Genomic DNA, 27756 nt, shown 5'->3' with positions numbered 1-27756 from the left:
AAGTCAATAATTACACAACTTATTCCGACCTAAATTGAGACAATAACTGAAATAAAATAAAAAACAAGTTGTGTTTGTGACCTGCAGTTTTTTCTTAGTTCAATGCAAGTTCAAAATATAGTGTAACTCCTTGATAGCATTCAAGCTAATGCTATGTTAGCGTTAAATGTTGAGCAGTGGTGCAAGTCTTTTTGTCTGAGATGGCCACTCCCTCTTTTCTTTATGATAAGCTAAGCATTGTTATATTTATTGTTCATCAACATGATACTATCGTTCTTCTTATTTAACTCTCAGGAAATAAGCAAATCAGCATATTTCGAAAATTGGCTCCTTCAATGGACGAACCTTTATTCAAGTCTTTATACTCAGCTAAGCTAACCAGCTACTGACCATGACTTCAGATTTACAGCACAGACATATGAGTGGTATCAATCTTCTCCTCTCACTCCTGGAAAGAACTGAATAAGCACATTTCTCCAAGTGTCAATCTAATCTTTTAAAAAAGTAGTCTTCATTGACAAATTGATATCAATATTTGATCTTACACTTTGGCCTGAAACCCTAAATTTAGCAACCTTAACATTGTTTAAAATGATAAACATTTAAATATCAACAACCTTGTCATTGTGACTTTTTGTCTCTGATAAGACTGATAACCTGTTCAGCTCAGGTCAATCTCTTAACCACATAAGTTCATTATGACAAAAACCATGTGTATCAAGAATATTTGCAAGTTGTCATAAAAGCTCATAGAAACAAACTTATCTATAAAATAAAATGTTTAAAAAAGCATCATATATTCTGTCAAAATTGCTAAAGCTTAAGCTAGTCTGCTCTTTTTTTTTTTTTTTTTTTTTCAACATCCAGTCAATGAAGCACTAGACTAGAGTAAAACTGTGTTGCTGTATACGCATAACATTGAAGCTAACTTTACTGGCTTAGTGGTGCTTTTTTAAAAGCAGGGCATATATACAAGTACATGTTTCTTTAACTACAACCAAACGTACATACATGATTTCTTAACGTAGAAACATAAGCTGCCATTATCACTTTAGCTTGAAGTCTGGCCATCTTTACATAAACAGAAAAATAATATTAATTGAAAACTAGCCATTCTAGATTCAGAGAAGTAGCAAAAGGTGAGCAAAAAGCATCTGTACTTTATCATGACAAGTATAATGAAAGTTAAAAACTTCTGAAAAATGAATTGCAGGAGATTTCAGTGCATTCATAATGAGTTATCACACTCTGAAGGCAACATTTAGCATGGCTATTCAACTGCTTTTAACAAGGAAGCAAAGTTCCATGTACCTGGGCCCAGGCTTGCATTCCTGGACCTCCAGCCCATTTGTACAAAGTAAGAGTTACAAAGATAAAAGCCAGTTTTGAGTAACAGTACAAATTTTGTTTTTGCATAGCATTTGGCCTTGTTTACCATCATCTACTGTAGACTCAAGGAAAAAATATTATGCCAAATGCCAAACTTAAAAATAAATCTGAATTTGGCAGAACCTAAATCTGTGACTGTGTTCTAAAATGAGATAAACTAAAAATTGTGAGGAAAAGTTGTGTATACCTATCTGTACAATCCTAAGGCAAACATGGCAACATTTTCCTGATGCAACAGACATGCAATGTAACCCAATGACCTAAGAAAACACATCTATGATACAAGGACTAAGTGCCCTGGCATCGCAGAGCTTACACAGCCCCTTTGATTACTGGTTCTCTATTGAGGTACGTGGCCCAGTACACCAGGTTGAAAGTCCCAAACAGGACTGGGAACACTATCCTGGACATCTTGTCAATCTTGCTCACGCTGTTGTAAGTCTTTTTGGGGTCTGGGGCCTTGGTTTCAGAGGGTTTGAGCTGAACAGCTGTACTATTTGAAATGGTGGAGATAGATGTGTCCTTTGTAAGGTTGGTGGTATAATTCACACCGGCTGAGCATGTGTTGTTTGGCTTTTTAGACAGAGCCAAAGGGTCTTTTTTCTGCAGAGGAGAAAAATACATTGATTTAGCTTAAGTACACACAACTCTGAACAAATCCAGTGCTGCAAATTCAATGAATTAAATTAATGACATTGGCACACACACGAAAAAACAAAGATAACAATAAGAGATGGCCAGTGAAAGGTGTTCGAAAGTCGGGATCAATGTGCTCGGTCAATAATGAACTGACATTCTGCCACAACACTGGCACACTCAGCAGTGAATTAATTGATCCACCATTTTAAACGTCTACATCTTGCCCAATTTATCTCTTACTTTACATAAACGTTTTCACTCCTCCTTTCGTCGCCTCCCACTGCTCTTTTGCTTTAAGGAAGTAACACAGAGAAGAGAGTAACAGAGCCTGTTGCTGTGTCGTTAGCTGATTGTGTTACAACAATGTTGGAAATAGAAAGGTTATTTTCTATTACTGAATGTGTGAATTTGTGTGTTGTTGACGGTTGATGGGACTGAGCTGCTGACTGAATCACTAATAGAATGATGTTCCTGGTTGTGGATGTAAATGTGGGGCTTCCTGTCACAGACACTGGACCTTAGCTCTTGAAGAGGGTTCCATCTTTTGCGATAGCTTTTTTGAGCTCATTGTTTTGTAGTTTAACAGCCTGCAACTTGAATGTTGTGGTTCTGTCTCTACATTCTATTCAACCTCATTTAAGCTGCAGCAGGCAGCTGTTTTCAATGAAGAACCTCACCATCCGTCCAACCAACCAACCAGCAACCTTTATCGCTTATCCTTTGAGAGTAGCAGGGTTGGAGAGGCGGGGTAAACTATGGATGGGTCACCAGTCTATCGCAGGGCTGACATATAGGGACAAACAACCATTCAAGCTCACATTAAAACCTTCAGGCAATTAAGAGTCCTCAGTTAACTTAACCTGGCACAGGCAGAGCAAAACAGACTCCACACAGCAAGGCCCTGGCCCACGGCCCTGACAGTGCCAACCATTGCACCATGCAAAACTCTGATAAACCCAACATAAGGTACTTGCCAAGTACCAAACTGCAAAAGAACAAAGTGTGTGAACAGCTAGGGAACACAGTGAAGCATTTAGCAGCAACTTTACTTTTTAATTCTGGTAAAACCAACTGTACCGTATCTGCAGCACCAAAGAGTACATAGAGTTAGCGACTAACTGGGGAACATGGAGCATTTTCTCTAAAAGGAGAATGAGTGCTGAAGTTACATTTATCAGATTGCCAGGAACATTAACTCAACTTTTACTGAAGGTGTAAATACAATTGCTAACATGATAGTTGTATCCGCCTTATAAGGCCATATGTCGGTTGTGGCATCAATGTCATCTCCAAAACCCTAATACCAGCACACTCACACTCACACTCTCAGAATCACAGACTCACACACTCACTCACTCACTCACTCACACACACACCAATAGAAAATACCTTGGGTTGTTGGGCTTCCATTGCCTTTTTTCCATCCCAGGCCCAGCTCCTCTTGGTGAAATAGTTGACTGTTGCAAATTCAATGAGTGCAGAGAAGACAAAGGCATAGCAGACAGCGATGAACCAGTCCATGGCTGTAGCATAAGCCACTTTAGGCAGCGAGTTTCGAGCACTGATGCTGAGAGTTGTCATAGTGAGCACTGTGGTCACACCTGGTGGGAAGGAAAACTGGGTCAGTTTTTCTAACTAGACTCAGTTGTTCCAACAGATTCAATTATAGTAGAGCACATTTCACTGCATTATAGACGGATCATAAAATATCAGGCGATGCATGTTTTGCATCTTTATTCAAATTCTACTTTCATTTTTATTGAAATATTGTTCAGGGCACAATTTAAATGTTAGATAGGAGATTTTAATCATTTAATAATGTAACCAGATGCTATTATCTATGTAAAGATATAGAGGATATGGTATTTTGTGATCTAAGCTTCTCTGTTCTTTTGGTAAAAGCTCTTGGTACTCGTTCCTGTGAATGTGAGTCCCTCCTTGTAAAACCAAGGGCCCTCCCAATGTTTATATAGCAAGATAGCTCCAGGACCGATTTCAGAGATGTTAACATGACCCACAGGTGGACACGCTAACTTAAACATCTCTTTTTCTGTGCTGTGACATCTTCTGAACGCACAAATACTGTAAACACACCTGTCCCCTGCCCACTACCGGGCTGTGAAACCACAAAAAAAGCAGCCTTATACATTTTACTGCTGTTTTCACTGAGATTCACAAATCCCATAGACTGTATAGGTAAACACTTAACTGACTGAGACTAAGGGAGAGGGAAGGTGTGGCAGATGAATCACTTGTTTTAGTCCGAGATGCTCATGGTAGTGAGATATCTACCAATGAATATAAGGTTACAAATATTAATAATGTGTCTGTGGTTTACAAACTCACCAAAGACAGTCCGTGCTGGAACAGACTCCCTGTTGAGCCAAAAGGAAACCTGGGACAAGATGACGGTCATGAAGCAAGGCATGTAGGTCTGGATGACAAAGTAACCGATCTTCCTCTTCAGGTAAAAGTGAGCCATCATCACGGTGTATTGACCTGCAGAAAACAGCAGAGTGTGTGCCTTTTACTTTTCTGACAGTGTCATCCCAATTCTGAATTTCATCAAAAATAGCAGGTAGTAAAACTGGAGAAAATAATATCTAATGAACAGGGAGGGGGGGGAGTGGAGTATAGATGTGATACAAAATTCCCCTCAACGATATGTATCTACAAGAGGACAAACTGAACCAAGTTGAAAATAACATTGTCTTACTTAAAACACAAGGTATATTTCAGAGATACTACATTTAAAATTCTGTTACATCTGGAAACTGTTTTGTCTTAGCTGATAGAATACTGATAAATTAGTTTTTACTCAGGTCTTTCACAAACACCCCCCCCCCCACACACAAAGTCTGTTCCTACACAGTTGTCTTTTGTGACCGTTGATCATGCTAAATCGGATTTTTTTCTCATAGCAATTGTTAGGAAATCTATACAAATATAATATAAACCACACACCTCCACGATGCCTCCACCTGAACCAGCAAACATTTACTTCTTACTATGCATCATCCTGTGAACATCACACTAACCAAACATCATTGAGCTGATGTAAACCTGGGCAGAATGCAAATGCTTTCCAATGACCTAATGAATACGCTAATTAGTATATACACCTTTTTGACATGTTAAAAGGAGGAGAGGCACAACAATAAATAATGCAATGAATTACTTCTAACTGTGATTGTTCTACTATGAAATGTCCAAATGTCAGCTGAAAGAGGCCTACTGCAGTTCCACAACATTTTCTTACACTGACCAATGTCCAGCAAAATACGGGATTTTGTCCTCGTCTTGTTTTGTGTTCTAAGAATTTTAAAAGAGGGTTCCTCTCTCTTTCAAACATTTCCTTTTTAAAACAATGTGGCTTCAGCTTGTTCTTATTAAAAATCTGTGTTTTTATCTACTTCAGTCAGCGGCTGTTTGCATAGTAGCAACGTATACACTTTACTTGACAACCTCCAGGCCAGACTACAAATGTGAGAGGGTGAGCTAAATTTTTGAAAAACAGGTTGGTGGAGAAATCCTCATATCCTGTTAACCAACCGAAGATTGCATTGGAAGGATTTTTTTTTGTCAAAAATCCTGTCGAGCCATGGAGTCTGATAAACTATAGAAAATCCACAGATGACTGCTGCTTTCTCCTGGCAAAATCGGATTTTTCTGTCTCACTAATCCCTTGTCACAATCTGCATCCTGTATATCTCTCTCGCTCTCTCTCGGCCACCCTCTGTCTCTGCCTCTCTCTCTTTCTATGCGTGTGTGTGTGTGTGCGTTCGTATGTGTGTGTGTGCGCAGCAGACAGTCCATCCCATTCTGTCAGGCCAGGCCACACTTGATTGGGGACATACATCCTTGCCTTGCCTGAGCTCGAGCACTAAAACAGACCTGGATAAGCGGTGATTACAAGCAGATGCACAGATGACTGAAGCGCAGGGGGGTTGACAGGGACCGGAGAAAAAGTTTGGATGGTCTGTGCGATGCGACGACAAGCACCATGTCCTTAATGAAAAGGACACCTGTGTCGCCTTTGCTCCAAGGACTACTATCCAGCAGCCCTGCACTGTGGTGGCACGACCGGGCAAACCCCACTCTGATCTGACCGCCTGCTGGGCTTCAAAGTGGATGGAAATCTCCGAGGCGTGAAAAAATGCGGTTGTGGATTATTTTACTGCTCAGTTTTGGGAGTGCCTGTGGGGAACTGCCATTCATAGCAGAGAACAATGCGGCGATGTTGGTCAACTGGTGAGTACAGATCGAAACCATCTGTTGAGCTTTGCCGCTTTCCATTTTGATCTGAAAGCGCCGATGTGTGTAATGTAATGAAGTTACAAGGTTTGCCTATCATCAATTCAATTCCTGTGTCTGTATTTTCATCCTCTTCAGCTTAACCTGTGGGGTCAAAGGTCAGCCTCGCCCACTGGGAGCACTTTGCGGAGCTATTCTTGGCTTGTTAAAGAGGGTTTGCACCTCAGATTAGCAATGCTAATTAAGGCCGTGCAGGCTCTGTGTGTCACCCTCTTTAACTGATCTGAACTCTGATGGGTGGGGAGAGAGTTAGCAACCTATGTGCTAATCTGAAGTCGTTAAGCGTTTGGAGTCGGCGTGTTTCACCAGCATGAGCTCAGAATTCTCCCGCTGCGCAGAAATACTTAACGGTTAATGTTACATTATCCACTGTCAACACCATCTTTCTCAGGCAGGATAAAGCAACACTATAAAGTACAGCTATATGAACACCTCCCATGTAATAAAGTCAATCCCAACAAGCAGCATCAATTTATTATCATACTTCTTTACATAACAGAATTAAGCAGATGCCGCTTGCCCCCCCCTTCTACCCATGTCTCCGCCGGAGCAGCCACTCCCTGAGCTGTGACGTCACTCAGTAAAAGCACAACTGATGGGCCTGCGTACGGATTAACCCTACAGACCCAATGGCTCAGACCATGGATAAGTGATTTTTTTTTTTTTGCCCACCCCCCCAGCAACTATCCTCTCTTGGCAGCCCCAGAGACAGCTGGCTATGTGTGGGAGGCATTCTCAAATCCTTGTGATTCATTCATTGTCTCTATCCCGCTTGATTTGAAAACATTTTCTTCTCACAACATCTTTGGTTGGCACACGCCGTAATAACACAGAGCTGAAAAATGGGGTGGAAGCAGGGGCTTAAAATCCCTGCAGCTGCCTGAAGCCGCTGCTTGTGACTGGTGTTGAAGAGGAGAGAATGTTCGGGATGAAACAACATAAAAGCTAAGAGAAGAAAATAGCTATGTGTATGACACTGAGGGATAAATCATCAATTTCTGAGGCCTGGTCTTCTACAGTCAGTCTCACTTCACTGTACCTCGGCTGGTGTAGATGTCCTCCGTCCCGGCAGTCTGACCAATCAGATGGTACTGATTGAGCCGAGACCCTTCCTCTGCCACCACCACCGATTTGGCTGCTCCCTGTGTCCACGTGTAGACCACCTCTGACACTGGATAAGCATCTGACAAAACAACACAGACAGATTAACACAAATTAGAAAATTGAATATCTATCAAAGGCCTGCTGTTAAAAATGTGTTTACATTTTTATTTTAATCTCTTAATTTATCTTTTGATATGAGCGGATAAGGGTGGCACAGGGGCACAGTGGTTAGCACTTTTGCGCTTGGTTTGACTCCCAGGTTGGCTGGGGTCTTTCAGTGTGGAGTTTGCATGTTTTCCCCGTGTTTGCATAGGTTTTCTCCGGTTACTCCAGCTTCCTCCCACAGTCTAAAGACATGCAGACTGGGGACACTTTTACTGGTAATTTGTCTGTAGGTGTGAGTGTGAATGGTTGTTTGTCTCTGTATGCTGGCCCTGTGATTCGCTGGCGACCTGTCCACGGTGTACCCCACCTCTCGCCCGATGTCAGCTGGGATTGGCTCCTGCTCCCCCTGAGACACTCAAAGGATAAGTGGTATAGATAATGGATGCATATATGTTAAAGTGGTGCAGATTAATACATCTTCATTAATACCCATGGTACCCAACAGCTGACCTATGGCCAAACAGTGACAGAGTTTAACAAAGAGAGAATGACAGTGAGGAAGTAGACAAAAAGAGAAAATATAAAAAGGATCATTTAAGTAGGTTTTAAAAAGTGCAAAATGCGAGTAAAAAAAAATTATGAGGGATGCACCAATCTCACTTTTTTCTCAAAAGAAACCACAAAAAAAATATCAATTGATTAATAATGAAGATAATCTTCATATTTATCAACAATAAACTATCTAGATATTCTGAAAGGAACACACGGCTGTACAGTAGCTATTACAAATTAACCACAAGATGTTCATATGTCAATATTTGTTGTGGCTTTGTGCAAAAGAATAAAATTGTTGTAATATATAGTTAGAGTATGGACATTTAATATCTGCACATGCGACTCAATCAATTTAAATGTAAGGTCCTCTTACTTTGCTTAGAATGATTAATTATCACAGTCTTATTACAGCAGCTTCATTAAATTATGCTGCTCGTCCTGCTGATACCTGGTCTGTTTCATTTAGACAATGATCCAGTGTAAATAGGTCCCATACTGAAATATGGACCATTAACAACAGCCACTGAAATCACTTTCTTTAACTGTGCCTCACAGATAGGAGCCACATGGGTGGCAGTAGATGGAGAAGTAAGGTTGATGTTTCAGTTCCGGGTTCCGTATATCACCTCTACGGTAGAAAGTCTGAGACCACTCCCCATGTGTGTCAAAGTGCTCTTGAGCAACACCCTGAAGTTGCTCCTGATGTACAAAAAAAAATCATAAAAATCTTTGTCAAAACAAAAACACACACTGACTATGTGCACCCACACACGTTTAGACAGCAGTGGCCAAAAGTAATAAAATCCAAGTTAATGCCCTCCAGCCTCGGTGCATGTTCAGTTTATTATGTTCATGTTCGCTGTGAGCTTTTGTTGTTGCTTCCTCTCAGGAAAAGATGAGTTTGACAAATGACAAGTTATGTGAATGAAATTTTGTAAGGGTTACATTTATAGTCATGTTAGTTTACAGCTGTGGGCTCCACCTCTGAACTCCAGCAGGTAAACTCTCACAGGTCATTTATTTCTACATCTACTGGTGCTTAAAAATAAACTAACATCCCACATGCATTGAACTCAGATACATCCAGGTCATTATCCATTAGTCCATCACTCACTAAGAATATAGTGAATGATGTACTGCTGTCTGAATGTTTAGTGACATTTTTATACCCTATATAGTGGACTCATTGTATCCCACAATGCATCGTGATATGTAGTGTAAAACTGATGGTCACTAAGTGAGCAATATATACCATCATGCATTGCGCTTGCGGAGATGTCAGGGAAAAAATGGCGGAGAGATGAGAGGATGGAGGGAAGCATGTCTCAGCCTCTTCTCTCTGGCAATTATACTCTTTCTTATTCTCATCAGAAAAATCTGAATCACCGTGAGGACAGACAGGTTTGTATTTGCCGGCAATTCCCAGTCAGTTTTAGCGCACGTCCCTAATATTTCCGATGGCGTAGTTTTGTTGTTATTTTTTATATCGGCACAAGAATTGTGGCTCTCAAATATGTAACGAGAGCAGAGCAGCAGATCACAGCACAAACTGCAGCAGGCAAGTTTATTTCTACATTTAAACATCATAATTCAATGTGCATAAGTATTAATAAGAGTAAAATAAACATTTAGAATTTATAAATGTATTACAAATAAAGTATATAAATGTCCCAAAGCATTCTGATGCAGATGAAATCGTATAGTCCTCTACAGAAGTTCTTATATAGTGAGTAGGGGGTAGTGAATGAGTGGGGGATATTGAACACAGCCAATAAGTTCATTTTAGGTCAGTTTGTGTAATCCTGCTGACAGCCTGACAAACACCACTGACAAAATAACTTAGCCTTGGTGGACATTATAACACATATATAGTCACTCAGTGCAACTGTTACGTGGTCACAAAAGATTTTGGCTACACTTGTTTGTTTGATAAACTCATTGTTGCTTTTGGTCTCTTCTGGACTTTATTGACCACAAACTAAAAGATAAATCAACATCAGCCTTATTCCTTAAGAATAACTTTGGTCTTGTTCTGTTCAGGCACCGTATATTAAGGTGTTTTAAACCTTTGTTCCTCTAATTAGTAATTCTCCAGCATGATAAGAACTTCTCTTACATTGTTCCCCACAAATATTCAGAATCATTCCCACGTTGGTGATATTCTATTCTCCTCCATCTTCTCAGATGTTGCTAAAAGATGTTATACGGCTGTGATACAACACTTGACCTTTCACCCACTTTGCTTCATTACACAGAGATTAACTTGGTGTCACTGTTAAGAGCTGGTGTTTGGATCTGATGTAATCACTGAGTGTATCACAATTCGCAGATGTTACTAATGGTGTGTTCTTATGTGTGAATGTTGGCACATTTTGACGGATTCTAGGTTTCCTCACAGGGTCATGAGGAAACTTTTTAGATGAGTTGCTAGTACACCGGCAGTATGAAGATCTTCTGCTTTAATATACAGATGAATTTCAAATACACACTGAATAAAAACATGTGTTCATTCTGAAGACCAGCAAGCACTGCAAAATGCAAAAACCGCCCCACTTGCTCACAGTGTCGCACAAACTGCACACGCTGTACTGTAGCTGCACTAAATCTGTGTGTGTCTCTCTCAGTCGTACTGCACTGCAGTGTCCAATCTAACAGCATTGCCTTAATCCAGCAACTGTGGTGTTAGAAGACTTCACAGCAATTTAGATTGACCCCAGCCAACCAGTCTGTGGATTATTGTCTCAAAGACACTCCTCTTTGTCTCAAACACGTCTTTGTACAAGTGACTTACATCAGCAGCGGAATTTAACATTTTTTGTTAGGCAGCACACTCACATCTGCAGGTGTTGTGAGCAAACTTAAATTATTGTGACATATAAATAAAAAAAGAATATACATCACAACTATATATCACCATTAAACCCCCAAATTATTTTGTGTACAGATGAACATTTCAGGGAGCTCAACCTCATGACTACACACTATGTATAAAAGCAAAAAAAGATGCATTATGTATTAAACTAGCCATTCTTGTCTTTAAAGACTGCATTCTGTTGTTTTTGATTGATTTTAAATAACAATATCAATATCACCTTTATTTACCCAGGTAGTTAATCCCTATGAGAGTAAGATTTTTTTCAATATTGACATGAGACAATCAAAGAAAAAAACGCAGGTAATATTAATGAGACATTTCAGTATCTTAGTTCTGAAGAGCTCAAGCTGAACTGCCAAACCCCTGTCTGTAAAGTTGCCCAATATTATGTATTCAAGTCTCCAGGAAGTCACTGCCAAGAAATGGTCCTGCAGATGAACATCCATAGTGTGAATCTTTTACAGTTTTCATACAGATAAAACAAATGACCTGTAGCATGTGGATTTGTGAGCTTTAGACGTGCTGGTAGGTGGATTTCTACCTTTAGACTGAGCCAGGCCAGTTGTTTTTCATTTCCAGTCTTTATGCTTAAACCAAGCCAGTTTGCTGAGCCGCAGCAGCTGGGTTCAACTTCATATTTAGCTCACAGTGATGAGAATGGTACCAATCTCTCGCTGTCTGTTCCTTGAGTGCGTACTGAAAAGAAAAACTGATGTGTACACATCCCTGGCTTTGTTAACGTGAAACAAACACTGAGGCTCGGACTGACCCCAAAACAGCGCTTTTTCCTCAAATCAGCAACAGGAGCAAGACAGGTGCACTTTGACCTCCGCCTCTTCCTCTACTTCTTCCAGATACTCATCCTCTTCCACTATGATGAAACGTCCACATAAATATTACCTGGCCAAATTAAAAACCTTACATGCTACGGCAGACCTCACGTTATTTCCCTTGGAAGTACATCCAAACGTTAATCCTTCCACCGTTGTGCTCTGCTGTGGAATTACACCACAGGAAGTAGAACAACTAGAGATACAACCCTGCCATATTATTTCTTAGCTGCTCCCTGATCTACCTATTTAAATGTCAAGGAGAACTGAAGAGAGAGGTGTATTTGTTTGGCTGTTAAGGTCAAACATCAACAGAGTTGCTTATTCCTTCATCTCTTGGCATAAAAATTAATAAGCATGTGTTACAAACTATCACTTTAATAAAGTAGCTCCATTGGACATATATAAATAAAATTAATTATTGACCTAATTTCACAAAACACTGTTTAACAATTCTATAAGTTCATCTTGAAACAAGGCTCTTGTACCTGGTTCAGTGTTGGTGTGAGCACCTGTGTAATGTTTTTAGGATGAAATAAAAAATTGTGAAACTGTCCTTTGTGAAGACTCACTCACACACACAATGTCTTTGTCACATGAACATAACAAAAAGCATTCTACAGGACACATGTACGGTTCGACTGTTTTCGACCTTTCCGTCCTTCTTTAAAAAATCCAAATCTCCTAAAAGAACCTTTTGATTTTAGCTTTGATTTTAGCTTTGATTTAGCGGACATGTTGCGTTTGTTCTCACTGACAACGATGGGCTGACATTGCTGTGACGAGTCTGGCGCTGAACTTTGAAGCAGAGGCACAGCAGCTTCAGTCAACAGACTGATACATGTAACAACAGGCCATGTAGTCACATCTTAGAACTGATTCTCAATTCATTTGGGTGAATTGTTAAACCGGCGAAGCAAGCGAAATGCAGGTTAATCATTTTTTACAGTAGTCATCAATGTCCAAAGTAACCTTTTAACCACACGTGCAGTGTGATCCACTTCTCTACTATCTATCAGTTCTATCATTATTTAAAAAATCCTAAACTATAGCTAAATTCATTGTCTGTCTCAGACCTCAGCTCATATCAGCAGCTGCATGTGTCTGAAAGTGTTGAACATCTGTTCTTCCTAACGTTAGCTTGTACCAACTAAAACTTTGCTTTATAATCAGGACGTCACACTTACAGAAACACAGTGAGACTTTACATGACACCTGTGCTGTTCACAGGAAGTACTGCATGTTGACCCACTGACATTCAGGGACAGTCCCTATCATATTCATATGATAATTCTGACAGAAAATATGCTGTATCATTGAAGGTGCATAGTTAGCATATTGATTATAAGTTAGCCTGTAGGGAAATGAAAGGTAAATTCAAATATGAAGATACTTATGTTAAATATACTTGTACAGTAAATACAGCAATATCATTTATATATAAATATATTAAGAAGCTATTGGGCTCATTGAGTCAGATTTTGGGGAATTTTCAGTTAATTTTGGCACAGTTTTATTGGTTAAGGTGGATGAAAGAAGGAGAAACTGAAATTAATGGAATAAATAAGTGTAAATTTAGAGTACTAGTTAATTAATGTGCAGAAGAAACCGCAGTCAGTGTTCACTGTATTAGAAGATAAAATACATTATTGAGTTTTTATCAACTTGTGTTTCTCTTTAAATGTTAAGGTCTGTGTCTACTTAGTGGAACAAAAGTCCAGAAATTGAGCTTTTAACAAAATAAGTAAGTAAACTAACCAACTCATCCTGCCCCCATTTTTAAAACCTTCCCAGTATTGTCAGTCGGTTTGATATTGTTCCTTTTTTATTTTGCTAAATATTTACATTCTCTTTATTGTTGAGAATTAGATGAAAAGACTGATATCACTCTCATGTCTGCACACAAAGCTACAACCACGAGACGGTAAACGTTAGCTTGGCAGCTACCAGCTCACAAAACAACTCTATAACAACACAATCAAATGATAAACCGACTTTATGAATCTACTGAAATGCTCCTGTAGTGTGAGGGATTTACAGACGTAATGTTACCAAATGGATCAGTCTCCCTGATTTTGACATGAAGTCCTGTGACAGGAACAGCAAAGGAATATAGTGGAAACCTACAATAACCAATTAGGGTGGGCGTCATTAACCAGATGTTGCGTACCAACAAAACATTTATTTTAAACTATTTCGACTTACCTCCAGATCATGTAGCAAAAATGTTTAAGCTATGCTGATTACATCTCTTCTGCCGTGACAGTTCTTTTTCTTGTATTTAGTTTTTCGGTGCCAAACACTGCACACAGATGTGCAACCAGCTGCCAATGACGGCCCTGCCTCCATATTTGTTTTGCTCTGAAGTTACTTTTTCCCCATAAATCAGTTAAACCTTATAGACCTGGCTATGTAGCTTTAGCTTGACCAATACTTAATAGCAGCAAAATAGTTTTTCATGTCAGTGAAACACTATATTCGTTTTGTATTCCTCTTAATTGAACCACAGATACAGTTGTTCTCGGTTTCAGTTTGGAGCTCCAGTGGAATAATCATGTAGCAGAGAGCGAGTTCAGTCCATGAGAGGTGATTAACACAACGGCAAAGGGCAGGTCTACCGGAGCTCTGAAAGCCTCCAGCTCGTGGGTGAGTGCTGTCCATTAGGTCAGAGGATTAGCTAGGGTTAATGGAGTCGGAGAAAACAGGATATACTGCACCACTGTAACTTGTCCAGTTTATAACCCTACATGGGATGTATTTTTACTGTCACATCAGGATTTCTAAGTTGTCTGGTCGACAAAGTGCTTCTTATGCTTCAGTTAGCAACCAACTCACCTCCACTGCAGATGGAGAGAAGAGAGAATATTCACATTCACATCATAGAAACACTTTTTGAAGGACTTTTCATACTATAGTATATATTTTGGATATTTACATGTATTATCTCCATGAGGTTATTTGTGTTTGTTTGTTAGTTTGTTATCAGGATTAGGTCAAAACTGCTACTTCTCTGGAGGTGCAGACCCGCACACTGATTTTTGTCACTTTCTTTAACATTGCGAGATTCTATGTTTGCATTGATTTCTCAGGGAATAATTAATGGATCTAAAAGACAAAATCATGTTGAGAGGACTCATATTCATGAGCATGTCCAATTTGGATTAGATCCCCATATAAATCAGGACCAGTGAATTTAAATGCAGTTTCATAAGGGGACACTACTGAGTGCCATTCTAGTTTATTAATATATTTATTACAATTTAAATTTATCGTAAATCAGCAGTTTAAGTCAAGTAAATGATCTTAAATGGTACAATGTTGAGAAGTAAACTTCTTATTTAACTTATTACTACACCATCTGATGCATGAGGACAATACTGTCCTGCAGGAAGTTGTACTGTGTAACAGACATGATGAAGAGCAGCCCAGTGACCAGAACCTCACTGTTTATAATGAATAATGAAGGCAAAGCAAACTACAAGTGCAACACATTCATATGAACTTCTGCGGCATTAAATGTTATTTCATTTCCATGCTGTAAACATTTTTTTATGAATATGTTTGGTTCCTGGATGAGTTCAAAATTTAGGTTACATTTATTTCAACAAAAAGATGAATGATGAATGAATCCTTGTTTTTAAAATGGTTTATTTTGTTTTAGTGGTTTAATTTCAGCAACACTGAGACATTGAATAATGTACATTTGAGCAACAGCTGGGGAGAAAATTCAGATAAAGAAAATGGAAATCAATGTGCATTTCGATCCATATGTTCCGTCAGTATTTATTTTCTAAGGCTCTTTTCATTGCACTTTACAGCATTTTGCTTACTAACCTTTCCTTTACTAACCTTTATGTTGTTTTTTCTCTGGCTTTTTTCATAAATTGAAAATGTGCATATAAACAGATGGACATGCACTTTGTGTGTTTCCTTTCTTCACCTGTTAATTGTGTGTGATGTAGCTGTTGCACACAATTGGATAAATGCAGTCGTACTGAAGTTTCTCAGCTAACTGTGATCTCCATCACTGTATGTACGGGAAACCAGGTGAAGACTGCAGGCAGGTTCTGTCTTTCTGAGCTACCAGATACGTTAATGGACAAAGAGCGCTTGGTGTCAGGTACAATGTGGTCATGGTGTCTGATTAACACCATCAGCTCGGGCTGGAGGTGACCAAAGCGGGTGTGGGAATGGCTAAATGTCATGACACCTGCGGCCTGCTGCCTGTGAGTCCAGAGAGGCCGGAGCCAACCCTCCAGACGTCAGCGGCAGGGGAAACCTTAAATGCTAATCTTAAGCTTACATGACAGGAGCTCATCAGATATTTTTGTACCGCTGGAGCTGTGGGAGGAAACCTAACTAGCTTAGAGGGCTGGGCACAAGCCACCAGAGTGGTTTAGCTGAGCATGTGGAAGGTGTGGGATTGGATTTCTAAATCTTACCTTGGTGGTAAATGCTTTGTGTGTCAGTGTGTGTGTTTCAAATATTTCCCATTAAATGTAGCTGAGGCAGCGAAGGATGCAGGAGAGCAGCCCTGACACGGTGATTAATGGTTTAATCAGGAGCAGTGTGTCCGTGTCTACATGGCTATCTCCTGCTCTGCCACAACAATAGCTTTGCACCTGAGGGACACAGGCTGTCAGACACACCACGGTACATACGTCCCCGTGTCCCCTGCACAGATAATGACACTGCAGCTGATGCCGTGCCAAACCTATAGGTGACTTCTCTCACTGATGACCTCAAATGCTTTAAGACTTTGCTCTTGTGTCAATGATGTGCAGCTCACACATATGACACATTAACACTGTAACTTTTCCTGCATTATTTAATTTGAACCCACTGTGTGCATTTACTTAGAGACTTTACTTATGTTTACTCACAGCTTCCAAATTTAAGGGGACAAGCATGGGCGTCCATTGGGAAGTCCTCCAGCTGCATGGGGCATTCTGCTGATATCGTCAGTCTGAAAGGAGAAGTTGTGCAGAAAATAAATTGAATCATGTGATCATCATCATTATCATCACCATTTTCACAAATTATCCTTCTCATCCTTCAGTCATTTTTATATGAATATTTTGTTGCCGCGTAGGTTCAGCTACGTTTTGTATACAGAGATAAAAATCACAGTGTTTCTCAGATATTTAACAGCTGAGTAAAACTTTCCCAGCACAGCACAGTGAGCAGCTGAGCCACCAGAGGGAACCATAGTGATGCCTATTTAGTAAAAATGACACAATTTTATCCGGAAAAAGAAGCTTGAGAATCATTTAAATATTTGAGCTTTATTTTATGCAGTGTGGCTTCCACCTGTCTTCGGGAAATTGAAATAAAGCTTTACTGAAAACAAAACCGAGAACAAACATACCCATGCAGTGGTGAAGATGTGTAACTGCTGAGCCTCCACACAGGCAAATGTGAACCACACAACCTTATCTAATGCTGCCCTCTGCTGGCCACACTCATAACAGTCAGAGCTACTGTCACTATGAAAATGTTTACAAATACCTACTTATGCCAGGAGAAAGTAGGAGTGTGACACTGACCACAAGTCATTCAAATGTCTCCTTTAAAAACTGATTACCATAATTAAGGGTGTACTTTTTTACTCTATAACCTTTACTCACTTTCTACTACTTTTTCTTCTGCAATTTGGAATTCACAGGAAAATGTAGTACTTTTAGTCCACTAGATGTATCTGACCGGTTTTTTAAAAAAAAAACTTCACATAAAATTATACAACTGCCTTGTAAAGGGTTTTTGTAGAATAACACCTAGAGTGTTGTAGAATAAAAAAACATTGTCCCATCAGCACAATCCTGCTGCTGACTCACTCATCTCCAGCTGTGCAGCCAAGCTCCATTCAAAACCACAGAACTTTGTATCAGATTGTAGCAGGATCCCAAGATATAAACTATGCCAGGTTGAAATTAGAGGGGAACAAAATATACCAAATCAAGGATCAGAGTTGTAACTAGTTGATGTTTTCAAATGTTTTCATGATCATTCAATCAAGTGATTTATTTTTTTGAAATAATTGTTTATTTTATGACACATAAAGAAATAGCCACAACTTTGAAGAGCCAAATGTCTCGATTTGTTTGACAAGTTGGCTGGAGAAGCATCATTGATCACTTCTCATGGTTTCACTGAAGCAATTAATCGATTTACAAAGTAGTTATTTTCTGCAGATCGACTTATTGATTAATCAACTAATCGTCTACTTTAATAATACATCACCTTTAAAGAAATCAGGCTGCATAATGAATTCTTTTCATTTGGACACTCAACAAAATGAAGTAACATTTTGAATGCAGGGTGTTTTCTTGTGTATATATAGTAAATATAGTGCTATTGCTGCTTTAATCTAAAGAGCGCAGTATGTCCTCTACCACTGATAAAAGCAAATATACTCTGCATACATGAAATCTAAATGGACCAGAGGAGTGTGATTTCAGTATATGAAAGGCCACCTGCTGCCTGAGCTGTGGAAATATGGAACACAACAACACACACTGACCTTTAAATGTAAATAGTGAAAAGAAGAATAGAAATACTGAGGCTGGACTGAATGTGTTATATTACCAAGCACATTATTGTTTTGTTTACTGGTTCATTCAGTGAGTTATGTCATATATCAACTCCTAGTGGAGCTTAACAGGGACATTTCTGGTGTTGTGTATTGTATATTGGAACCTTGATTCCCTGTTGAAGAACATGTTGTATGTCTCCATTAGGCTATTATTAGTTGATTATTGATTAACTGATTGTTTCTCACATGTAATATTTTACTGTTTTTCTCAGTTTTTTCTCATTGTAACCTCAGCACATTTTGGATTGTTGGTGACACATAAGAATCAATGTGGACATGGCACCTTTAACTGTTCTTATGGACAAATACCTTTATGTTGTCAGTGGAAGTAGAGTAGAAGTGGTTATTTAGAATTAATTTGAGATAAGAACAAGTGTTATTATCTAAGTGCAGATCTACCACCTGATATCCAGGTCATCCAGGTTCCTCTAGCTGCACAGAGCTCTGAAATATTTCTGAGCATGACTAATATCCAATAAGGGACTTTACAGTAAATGGGCCGTGCTGAATGGCTTTAATTAGTCAAATGTATAGGGTACTGACTTTGTAATAAATCATAACGACCCATAAGGAACTTGCAGACACACAGATGAATAACCCAGTGGAACAAAAGAGGGGCACTGCTGTCCACTGGTACATGTTATGTTTTAGATGAATAGGAAATTATTGTTATCTGCTGTGTAATACTATAAATACACTGCATGCGAGGCGTGCACTGCTTTCATCAAAACTCCGTCTTTCCTCTCAGAGATTTCTTCATGGTACTCGAGCTGGGGCACTGCACAGTAATGCATGCATAAAATGTTTCTCTAATAACCTTGTTCCCAGAACACAAATGCATTAACGGGCCATCGTGAACCCATTTCTAATGGCTCGCAGTGTTTGAAAATGAACCGTAGATTTGTAGCAATTTTGAAGTCGGTGGATCAATAGTCATTTTTGACTTGCAGCCATCTCCATTTCCTCCAACTTCCTTTGTTAATATTTGATTTAGAGGATTCATTGTCCTGATAAGATGATGAGCCAGCACTGAACTGAAAGTGGATGTAAATGAGATAATTCCTTCTGAGATGTAATATCACTTTCTATAGAATGGACCGTATTATTTTCTCTCATTTAGCTTCCACAGTTAACATTAAAGAGTGGACAGATATGCTTTAACCAGAGAAATTAAATGATTTTTTAACCCTTAAGTGACACCTGTCTATTGCAGCTCATTTATCTTACCTACTAATTCCACAAAAGTCTCCGTCTTTCTGTCTCTGCATATGTATTCTTAAGAGAAGGGCAGTCTCGAATCTGGTGTGATTTGGAAATACGATATGTTCAATATTAATAAGGATTTGATGGACAGGAAACCAGCAGCCTGTAGCAGTCAGTGGGGGCGGGGCAGTGAGACCTCAATCCTAATCTACGTCCTTGGATAAACTACAGCAGCGGTCGGTGACTGGGTCAAACAGCCGGTCAAAATATCTGCCAATTATTAATCGTATTATTATTCCCGGGTGTTGCAGGAGCTGGTCGTTTACTTGCTGCAAAGTGGTCTATTGAGCTGAATTAAAGAGCTATTTGATAGAAAAGTTGTGAACTTGCGACTAAAGAGTGTGTCGATTGCTGAACAGACCTCTGAAATAGCCAACATGCAATGTATGGAAAATATAACAGCAGTTAATAAATCATTCAAACTGATGTACAAACCACACACGTGAACATTAAATCAGATTAAGTTTCAATTTATAAAAAAATATATATATTTATTCACTGAAGATACACCAGGTAGGATGAACACAAAGTTTTCTACCTTCACTCTGCACCATAGGCTGTTTAGAAAAAGCTCTGCACACAACGTCCAGCACTAAAGCAATACAAAGTACCAGTATATTGTAGAACTATTTGAGGAGGACTCACTGATGACAAGGAATCATTAGCTCCAGAGCTTTAACACAGGACAAGAGAACAGCCCATTCCAAACAGACACTGTACTAGTACTTTAAAAAATGTAAAAAGGAGACTATGACTGAGTTGAGAAAAACAGTCAGAAGCCAAATAGGTCATGCAGGTTTTCTGTGATGTGAGGAGTGAAGCCTCCAGTTTCCTGCGTCACAGTACTGGGTGGAAGCAAACATTTCAGGTTCCTCTGACCACCAGTATACAGTGTGGGGACAACATGATGACGCATCAATGCACCACTGAGGCGTATAGTACGAGTGTGTGAGCTGTGTAAGTGCACCAGGGTTCTTAAAAACCCTGGTTATAGAAGTATTACATACTGGTGGAGGTTTTAGTCAGTTCTCCAGCTCTTATTGGATTACACAACACTTCTAAACCGCACTCGTCAGGTCTCATGACTCAGTTAGTCTGATTAGCAAAGACCAGTTTATCCTACTGTCGTCCGAAGCAGGATTAAAGATCAACCTGGGAACAGCTTACCTCATGGTGTAGAGGAGCGTTCCGTCGTCTTGGAGCCGCAGCAGTTTGTTGGGTGTCGTCATGTTATGGGCGATGGATTTCTTGCCATTGAGGAAGAAGGTGTCGGGGGTCCAGATGTTACTGGCCAGGAGATTATTCAGGGGAAGCCTCTCCATCGGGCCTTTAAAACATAGTCTCTCATCTTTCCAGCTTTGGCGGAAAAATACGTCAATAGTGTATTCCTATAAAATAACACAATAGACACATATTTAACTCTTCAGCCACATAAACGTAAATGATGCACTTCTCTTTGTATTATGTTCATTGAGCCTCATTTTAGGAGAAAGAGGAATCTAAGAACATCACAGTATCATTACGTAATGTGCATTTTATGTTACAACTGACTCTTTCACACGCTGCAGAAAATGTGGTTTCATTTTCATAGAAGAAGGTTCTCACCATTTCAGTGTCAGACACTGGACCGAAACTTGTGACAAAGATGTTGGTTTTGATCTCCGTCACCTTTTCTGTAAAAAAAATAGAGTGAGTACAGTAAGCCTTTACGGGAACTTTTTATTTTGCTTAGTGTATTACATTGAGCAAAATGTCTGTTTAGAACCTGGTACACCCAGAGACGCTGTGATAGTGTCTATATCTGTACCGCATCAGCAGCATCTAACCTATCGATCCTCTTGTTGGCAACTACAGTGTGTGGCTTCAAAATATATTGGACCATTGATAGGGGGGCTACATATACAGTACTGATGTAATTCATGTAATGAATTGGTGACAATTACATTTGAGTTTTCCCAAGAAAATATCAGTCTCTGACTTATGACTATGACATTTCCTCAGACTCGAGTTTGATTTCGAACATGATCCCTCAAGACAGTTTTTAGTCTGTAGTCGTATTCGTTTTCATCTGTTCCCCACTTTCCTTGTATTTTTCCTCATATTTTTCCCCCTCATGTTTTCTGTGTCTTTAGATGGCATCTGCCTGCCTGTCGGCCACCTGCTTCATCTGTAAGCCAGTTAATACCACAATAAAATGTAATGATACTCTGTAGAGAATATACAGTGTCTCTGCCAAGGCCCAACAGCCCCCCTAAAGTCAATCAAGCAGCACCACATTGCACACACTGACAGATACCAGTTCCCTAAATGTGCCTGATTAGTTTTAAAAAGACTAACTCATTATTTACTGAGAAATCAACCAAAATATTAAAAGTGTCCTATCTCGCAATGTTAAAGTAAACTAACTAAATAACAGACAGACCATAAACAAATGCAGACGAAGGGGATGTTTTCATTGCACCTCATGTACCTGCCTTGGTGCTTTCTGAAATCTTTACTCATAACAGGCCCCAGCTCAAGTTTGCATCAGTTAAGAAACGGACTGAGCTTGAATTTTGAAAGCTAAGCTACCATTGCTGAACACAATGTGACCTCCAGGCTCAGATTGTGATACTTTAATGCTCTACATTAAATACTGCACAACATACACTGGAGGCTTTGCACTGTGTTACCACTGACACTGCTGATGTGGAGACATTTTCAACCACACTTTCCCTGCTGAAGCTATTTTATGTACAGCAAGATAGAGAAGTGAATAAATTAGAATGATCCACAATACAGTCGCAGTGAATGTGGATGTAGATTATTTTACCTTGTTACTTCAGATGATGTGACAGATGAATGTTGGTGATTCAATGTACTTTTTAACGTGCTCTATTTCAAGGCTGAGATATATTAGATTTACAGTTGTTTAAAATATTCTTCTCCCTTTAGTAGCAGAACATTTTAGGAAGGGGAAAAATGCAATATGCATTCTGTCCATTCAGATTGTACTTAGTACTCAATGAGATATAATAATATAATATTTGAGATATAAAGGGATTTCTTCTGCATAGCATTAAAGTTATTTCAAGTCCCAATACTGTAAGAAGACTTGGATTAGACTTTGGTGACTCCTAGTGGAGTGTTTTGACATGAAACAAGATGCGTATTTTTTAAGACTAAATAAATAAAGTGCTCTCTGGAACTTTATAAGGGTGTTGATTTATAGATTATAACACATCTATATAGAAAGAAAATCCATATGGAATATATTGTAATCACACTATACATTTGTACTGTCTGTTGTATCCACTGCCACACTCTGGATGCATCGGACTCTAATCTTACACCCTGAATCTATCGGTGCAGCTCAGGAAGCTCCGGACAAACATCTGCAGGACCAGTGTGATACAGGCAGAGTGTAGGGTTTTATTTTTATGCAACACTGTGAAACAACAGAGCTGCAGAACAGAAACTCTTTCTCTAGGCTACATAATGTATTGACCAGAATCAGTGAGAACTTTTCTGCTCTCGCCCACGCGGGCCTGTATCTGCTGAGAACAATGGAGCTGTTTTTTATTGAAAGCAGTAATGGCTTTCTCAAGGTCACACCTATGTGCTTCGGCGGGCACTCGCAGTGCCATTAAATCATACTTAGAGGAGGTCTACACAGCTGATCATTTGTGGAGGACTTGATGAACACGGACAGATGGCAGATGTTGCAGTGCGGAGCATTGTTCTCTGTGAGGACGGTAATCTTTCACGCTGAGACAACACGTCCCTCTCTCATTTAGAGCTTTCTGTATTCTGTGTATTAGACTAGAGAGAGAGATGTCCAAGACACTGTCACGATGCCATAATCAGTTCTCACCTAGCATATGTGTGACTGCATTAATTACCTCAGTGACAGGGTTGGAAGGTGTGGAAACTTCTATATGCACTGGGCTTACCTCCCAGTCCGGGGCGGAGTCTGTTGTCATAACCATCCAGCAGTCCGTCCAGGATGCGGGTGAAGATGGTGATGTTGTCGTTTAATTCTGCCTCTTTGGGAGTTCCAGTTACATCCTGCGAGAGGCTGCACATGAGAGCAAATGATCATTCAGGAGATGAAGGGGAAAAAAACTTAAAATAAGAAATAACTCAGTGTCACCTCAGAAAACCTGAATTCATTTTTTAAAACCGTAATTCATCATCCGAGCGAATGTTAAAAAAGTATTTCACATTTCCTCAGAGGTGAATAATTCAAAACGTGACTTTATGAAGTGCTTGAGTCAGTTCCTTACCTCAGACGGCAGGTGATGCTCGCAAGCAAGACACAGACCCACAGACGCCTCATTGCAAAGCTGTAGCACATTCCATCACCCATTCCTGAAACGAGATGTCCCCACACTCAAAATTATACATTAACTGTAGCACAAGCAATACTGACTGTTTATATCGATAAAATAAAGCAGATTTGACTGAATTTAACTATTTAAAAACTCTACATTTCTGTCAATCATATCTTTCCCCAGCAGCTACACTGTGCAAACTAAAGAACAAAGTATCTATCTCTATAAATGTCAAATAACAGACGCTGTATTTTTCATTATTGTAGCCTCAAATTTAACTATATGTTATTGCAGGGATTCATTCGCATGTCAAATACTCATCTGCACTCTAGGGTTATTAAATCAGATGTTTTCACTACAAAAGAAACAAAGGAAATGCTATTGCAATCACTCAAATGCAGCAATGCCTGTGCACCCAAAAGTGCTATTCCCCTTTCTAAACACAACTTCTGGCCTGCAGATGTTTGCAGCTTGTCTGAATAAAACCTGATCATGCAAAGTACTAAGTTCCCTTTCTTCAACTCAGACTCTCAAACACTGTGTCCTCTCTTTCTCTCTGTGCTGGACCCCCTCCCAGTAGAGACCCTCTCCTCAACCCCACTGATCTGCCTCCTCCACAACTTGATCACTTCTGACAGGACACAGGCTAAGCTGCTGTGTTTTCCACCACAAAAGCATAACGCGTGTGTGAAAACGCCTCTCACACACACACGCACACACACACACACACACATCTATGACATCTATGATCTGCACCGCTGTCTGAGATCCTCCACATCCAGCACCCCTGTAATCCCGCAGTCCTCCCTGCACCGCAGCTGGACTCCACACACACAGTGAATCCCTCTCGGTGTTGTTGCTGTGACTGTGCGCACCCTGCACCAGCATCGTGCACGACTCATACGCGCCCACACCCCCTAAAAAAAACACAACCCACCCTCTTTCGGTACTTCTGCTCCTCTCATCACCACCGGCCGCGCTTCTCTACGAGTCTGTCTCTCCAGCAGCAGCAGGAGCAGCAGCAGATCTCGGGGGTTATTCTCTTCCCTGTAGCCTACTCTCCTCCGGTGCCCACACGTCCCACTACATCTCCCAGTGTACAGTACTGGTCCGTGCCGCCGATGCGCCCTGCCGCACAGGCGCGGAGCCGCAGTTGGCAAATCTTACCACACAAGACGATGCGCAGTCAAACTTCTCCCAGCTGCTCCAGCAGATACTGAAGGTCTCGCACGCAGATCGCACTGTTTCAGCAGCGGGCATCAGTTCAGCAGCGCGTCACATCCATCCGCGCACAGCGGCCGCGTAACACTGGAGAGACAGTGAAGGAGGGAGGAGGAGGTGGAGAAAAAGAAGAAAAAAAAGATGTGGACTAGTTTCACTTTTGGCGATTAAAAGGTTGGCAGAGAAATACCCGAGTCCTCCCAACGACACTGGTGCTCACTGACCATCCTTTAGTTTAAGTGTTCGAAGTACAGTACAAATACACTGGTGGGAATTACAAAGGGGAGCGAGCAGTGTGGTGAGAGAAGCAGGAGGATGTGTGGTCAGAGAGAGAGAGAGAGGGAGAGATGCTGAGGAGAGATGGTGAGAAGGGAGAGAGAGGAGGAGGGGTGTGATGGACAGAGAAGTAAAGAATAAAGTATAAAGACAACCAAAGGAGGGATGTTCACATCAACACAAACCCTTTAGAACTTTTAATGATAATAGTTTATCAATATATTACATCACTACAAACATGTTATAGTCTTGACTCTGGTAACACTTGGCAACACTCATCACAGTCTTTTTATAGTGATAAAGAGCTGTGGTTCTTCAGTGTGTGTATTTTACAACAGAGGTTCTCAAACTAGGGGTCGGGACCCCCCTGGGAGTTCACGAGAGGGTACATCCATACTATCGTTTATTAAATGGCGTTTTCAAACTAATACTGTCCACACAAGAGTTTTGGCTCTGTTTCACTTTTAATCCCCGTCCATACTGACACGCCAGACAACTGCTCACGCACACGGATGCACATGCTGGACACAGGAGCGACTCGATTAATAGCACGTCTCCTACATGTAAACAGTTGTATCAATGTAAAATACTCAATTTATTCCAAAAGGCGGAAAAACAAAAAAATGTCCATGTGACCTCTGAGGGGACTGCGATGTCAGTTTAATGCACAACAGGAATATTTGCAACATGGGGCAATTTTTTGGTGAATAAGCTCACATCAATATCCTTTGAGATGATGGAAGTCGCAAATCTCAGGCAGGCTACGAAAAGTATGGGAGCCGCTGTGTTACATGAAATGCAATGACGATTTATTGTATATTTATGGAGTATTTGTCGTGATTCTGATCCCTGAATGTTTAGTTATCCTGATTTAAGACATTGGAGCAAAGGATTGATGGGTGCGTCCTTAGTCAACCATATTGAGATATCCTCATTTATCATTTGTTTCCATTGTTGGTAGCTCGACCCACTCCAGCGTTGTCTTAAGTAGGACACATACCTGGAAAAAAAACAGCCCTGATTTTTTTAGTAAAAGACAAAATGACACACACTCTCCAACATTCATGCATTCACATCCACCAGGATTACTGTAAACTCACTTCCAACTGATTTTCTTCAACTTTAAAAAAATAGATTGTTTGTGAAGCTGTAGCACCTTTATTGATTTTGACTGTGCACGCCTCTTCTGTTTCCTGTGATTTATGATTGGATTCTGAAACAAATCTCCAGCAGAGACATAGAAGAGGTCAGGGAAACAGACAGTGACAGTCAGCAGAAAATAATGTCTTGCTTTTTTTGTGTGTTTACAGGAATGCTGTTGATGGGAACAAAAAGCTGTACGCCATCTATGATACGAGGTAAGAATGTCTTTTTCTTGAGTAAAAGAATAAAAGAAAAGACGTCTCGAGTGAGTTGAGTGAGTTGATCAGAAATGCAGCAGAAGACCATGGTTTATTTTCTTATTAGACAGTTGAAGAAACTTCCACTTCCACACCATACCTGGACTCCTCTAGAAACGAAAAAACACGTCAAATGTCTTGAACCAAATATAAAGCAATTTGATGTAAATATTGCTCAACAGCAGATACTGTGGTCTATCACAGGATTGATAATCTGGCTAATGTTAGCTAACAGTAGCCACCACAAGCTAATGGTCCTACCAGACTAAATCCGTTTTCTGCTGAGTCATTCGAGCGGGGAGTGAATGCCGATTTTATTTATTCCCTTTGCAGAAAATGGCCAGAGGTTGGCTGGTTGCAGGTGCTGGTGGATTTTTTGACCAGTGGGAAAAAGGGCTTAAAGGGATAGTTCACCCAAAAATGAAAACTCATAATTTACTCACCACTATGCTGCTGGAGGGGTGGGTGAAGTGTTTGAGACACTTTAAGAGTTTCAGTGGTGAACAGTGTTGCAGCCAAATCTAATACAATTGAAGTAAATGGTGACCACCTCTTCAAACATAAAACTTAAAAAATGTAAAAGTCCATAAAATGCCTCCATACTGCTCCGGTAGTTTTATCCAAGTGTCTATAAGCTGTGACATTCAAATTCGACTCAAACCGGTGTCATTTAGACCATGTTTTTAGCCTAAATGTCCTCTGATATCCTCCTAGCCCGGAGCCACGTGCACACGCGCATGAACTATCCCTTTAAGAGGACGATTTTTTTATATATTAGTTCAAATGTCAAATAGTCCTGCTCCAAGATATTAGCAGTATTTTTCCTATAGGCAGTGAGAGTGCAGAAAAAACCCGTTGTGTGGGGGGGCTCCAGTCCATC

At 40.1% G+C, this 27756-nt stretch overlaps 1 protein-coding gene across 4 annotated transcripts; it reads right to left on the bottom strand.

The window, feature by feature from the left end:
- Positions 1-237: 237 nt before the first annotated feature.
- Positions 238-25524, bottom strand: gabra5 (gamma-aminobutyric acid type A receptor subunit alpha5). Of its 4 annotated transcripts, none has more exons than XM_034583025.1 (10): positions 24917-25094; positions 23932-24016; positions 23599-23723; positions 21272-21339; positions 20834-21054; positions 16695-16777; positions 7382-7525; positions 4375-4527; positions 3418-3629; positions 238-1992 (listed from the first exon to the last, which is right to left on the bottom strand). In XM_034583025.1, exons 1-10 carry the CDS (start codon positions 24942-24944, stop codon positions 1702-1704), a joined length of 1410 nt encoding a protein of 469 aa, XP_034438916.1. In that variant the 5' UTR covers positions 24945-25094; the 3' UTR covers positions 238-1701. The 4 variants fall into 4 exon arrangements, with proteins under 4 accessions (XP_034438916.1, XP_034438918.1, XP_034438919.1 ...); XM_034583027.1 differs by lacking the exon at positions 24917-25094 and adding an exon at positions 25147-25524 and having other exon boundaries at positions 1702-1992; XM_034583028.1 differs by having other exon boundaries at positions 1702-1992; positions 24930-25082.
- Between the last annotated feature and the right edge of the window lie 2232 nt (positions 25525-27756).

The sequence above is a fragment of the Hippoglossus hippoglossus genome, chromosome 4 (assembly GCF_009819705.1).
Source record: "Hippoglossus hippoglossus isolate fHipHip1 chromosome 4, fHipHip1.pri, whole genome shotgun sequence".
NCBI classification, from domain to species: Eukaryota; Metazoa; Chordata; class Actinopteri; order Pleuronectiformes; family Pleuronectidae; genus Hippoglossus; species Hippoglossus hippoglossus.
The sequence above is the reverse complement of the archived record's forward strand: the minus strand, read 5'-3'. Positions and strand labels throughout refer to the sequence as shown.

Bases quoted from the DNA above. Each gene is read 5' to 3' on its own strand.
- gabra5 (XM_034583025.1), bottom strand. From the start codon at position 24,944: ATGAGAGGAGCAGAAGTACCGAAAGAGG. The intron at 24,017-24,916 runs GTGGGTTGTGTT...ATCTCGTTTCAG, and splicing joins AGCAGAAGTACCGAAAGAGG to GAATGGGTGATGGAATGTGC. The intron at 1,993-3,417 runs GTATTTTCTATT...TCTCCTCTGCAG, and splicing joins TGGAAGCCCAACAACCCAAG to AAAAAAGACCCTTTGGCTCT.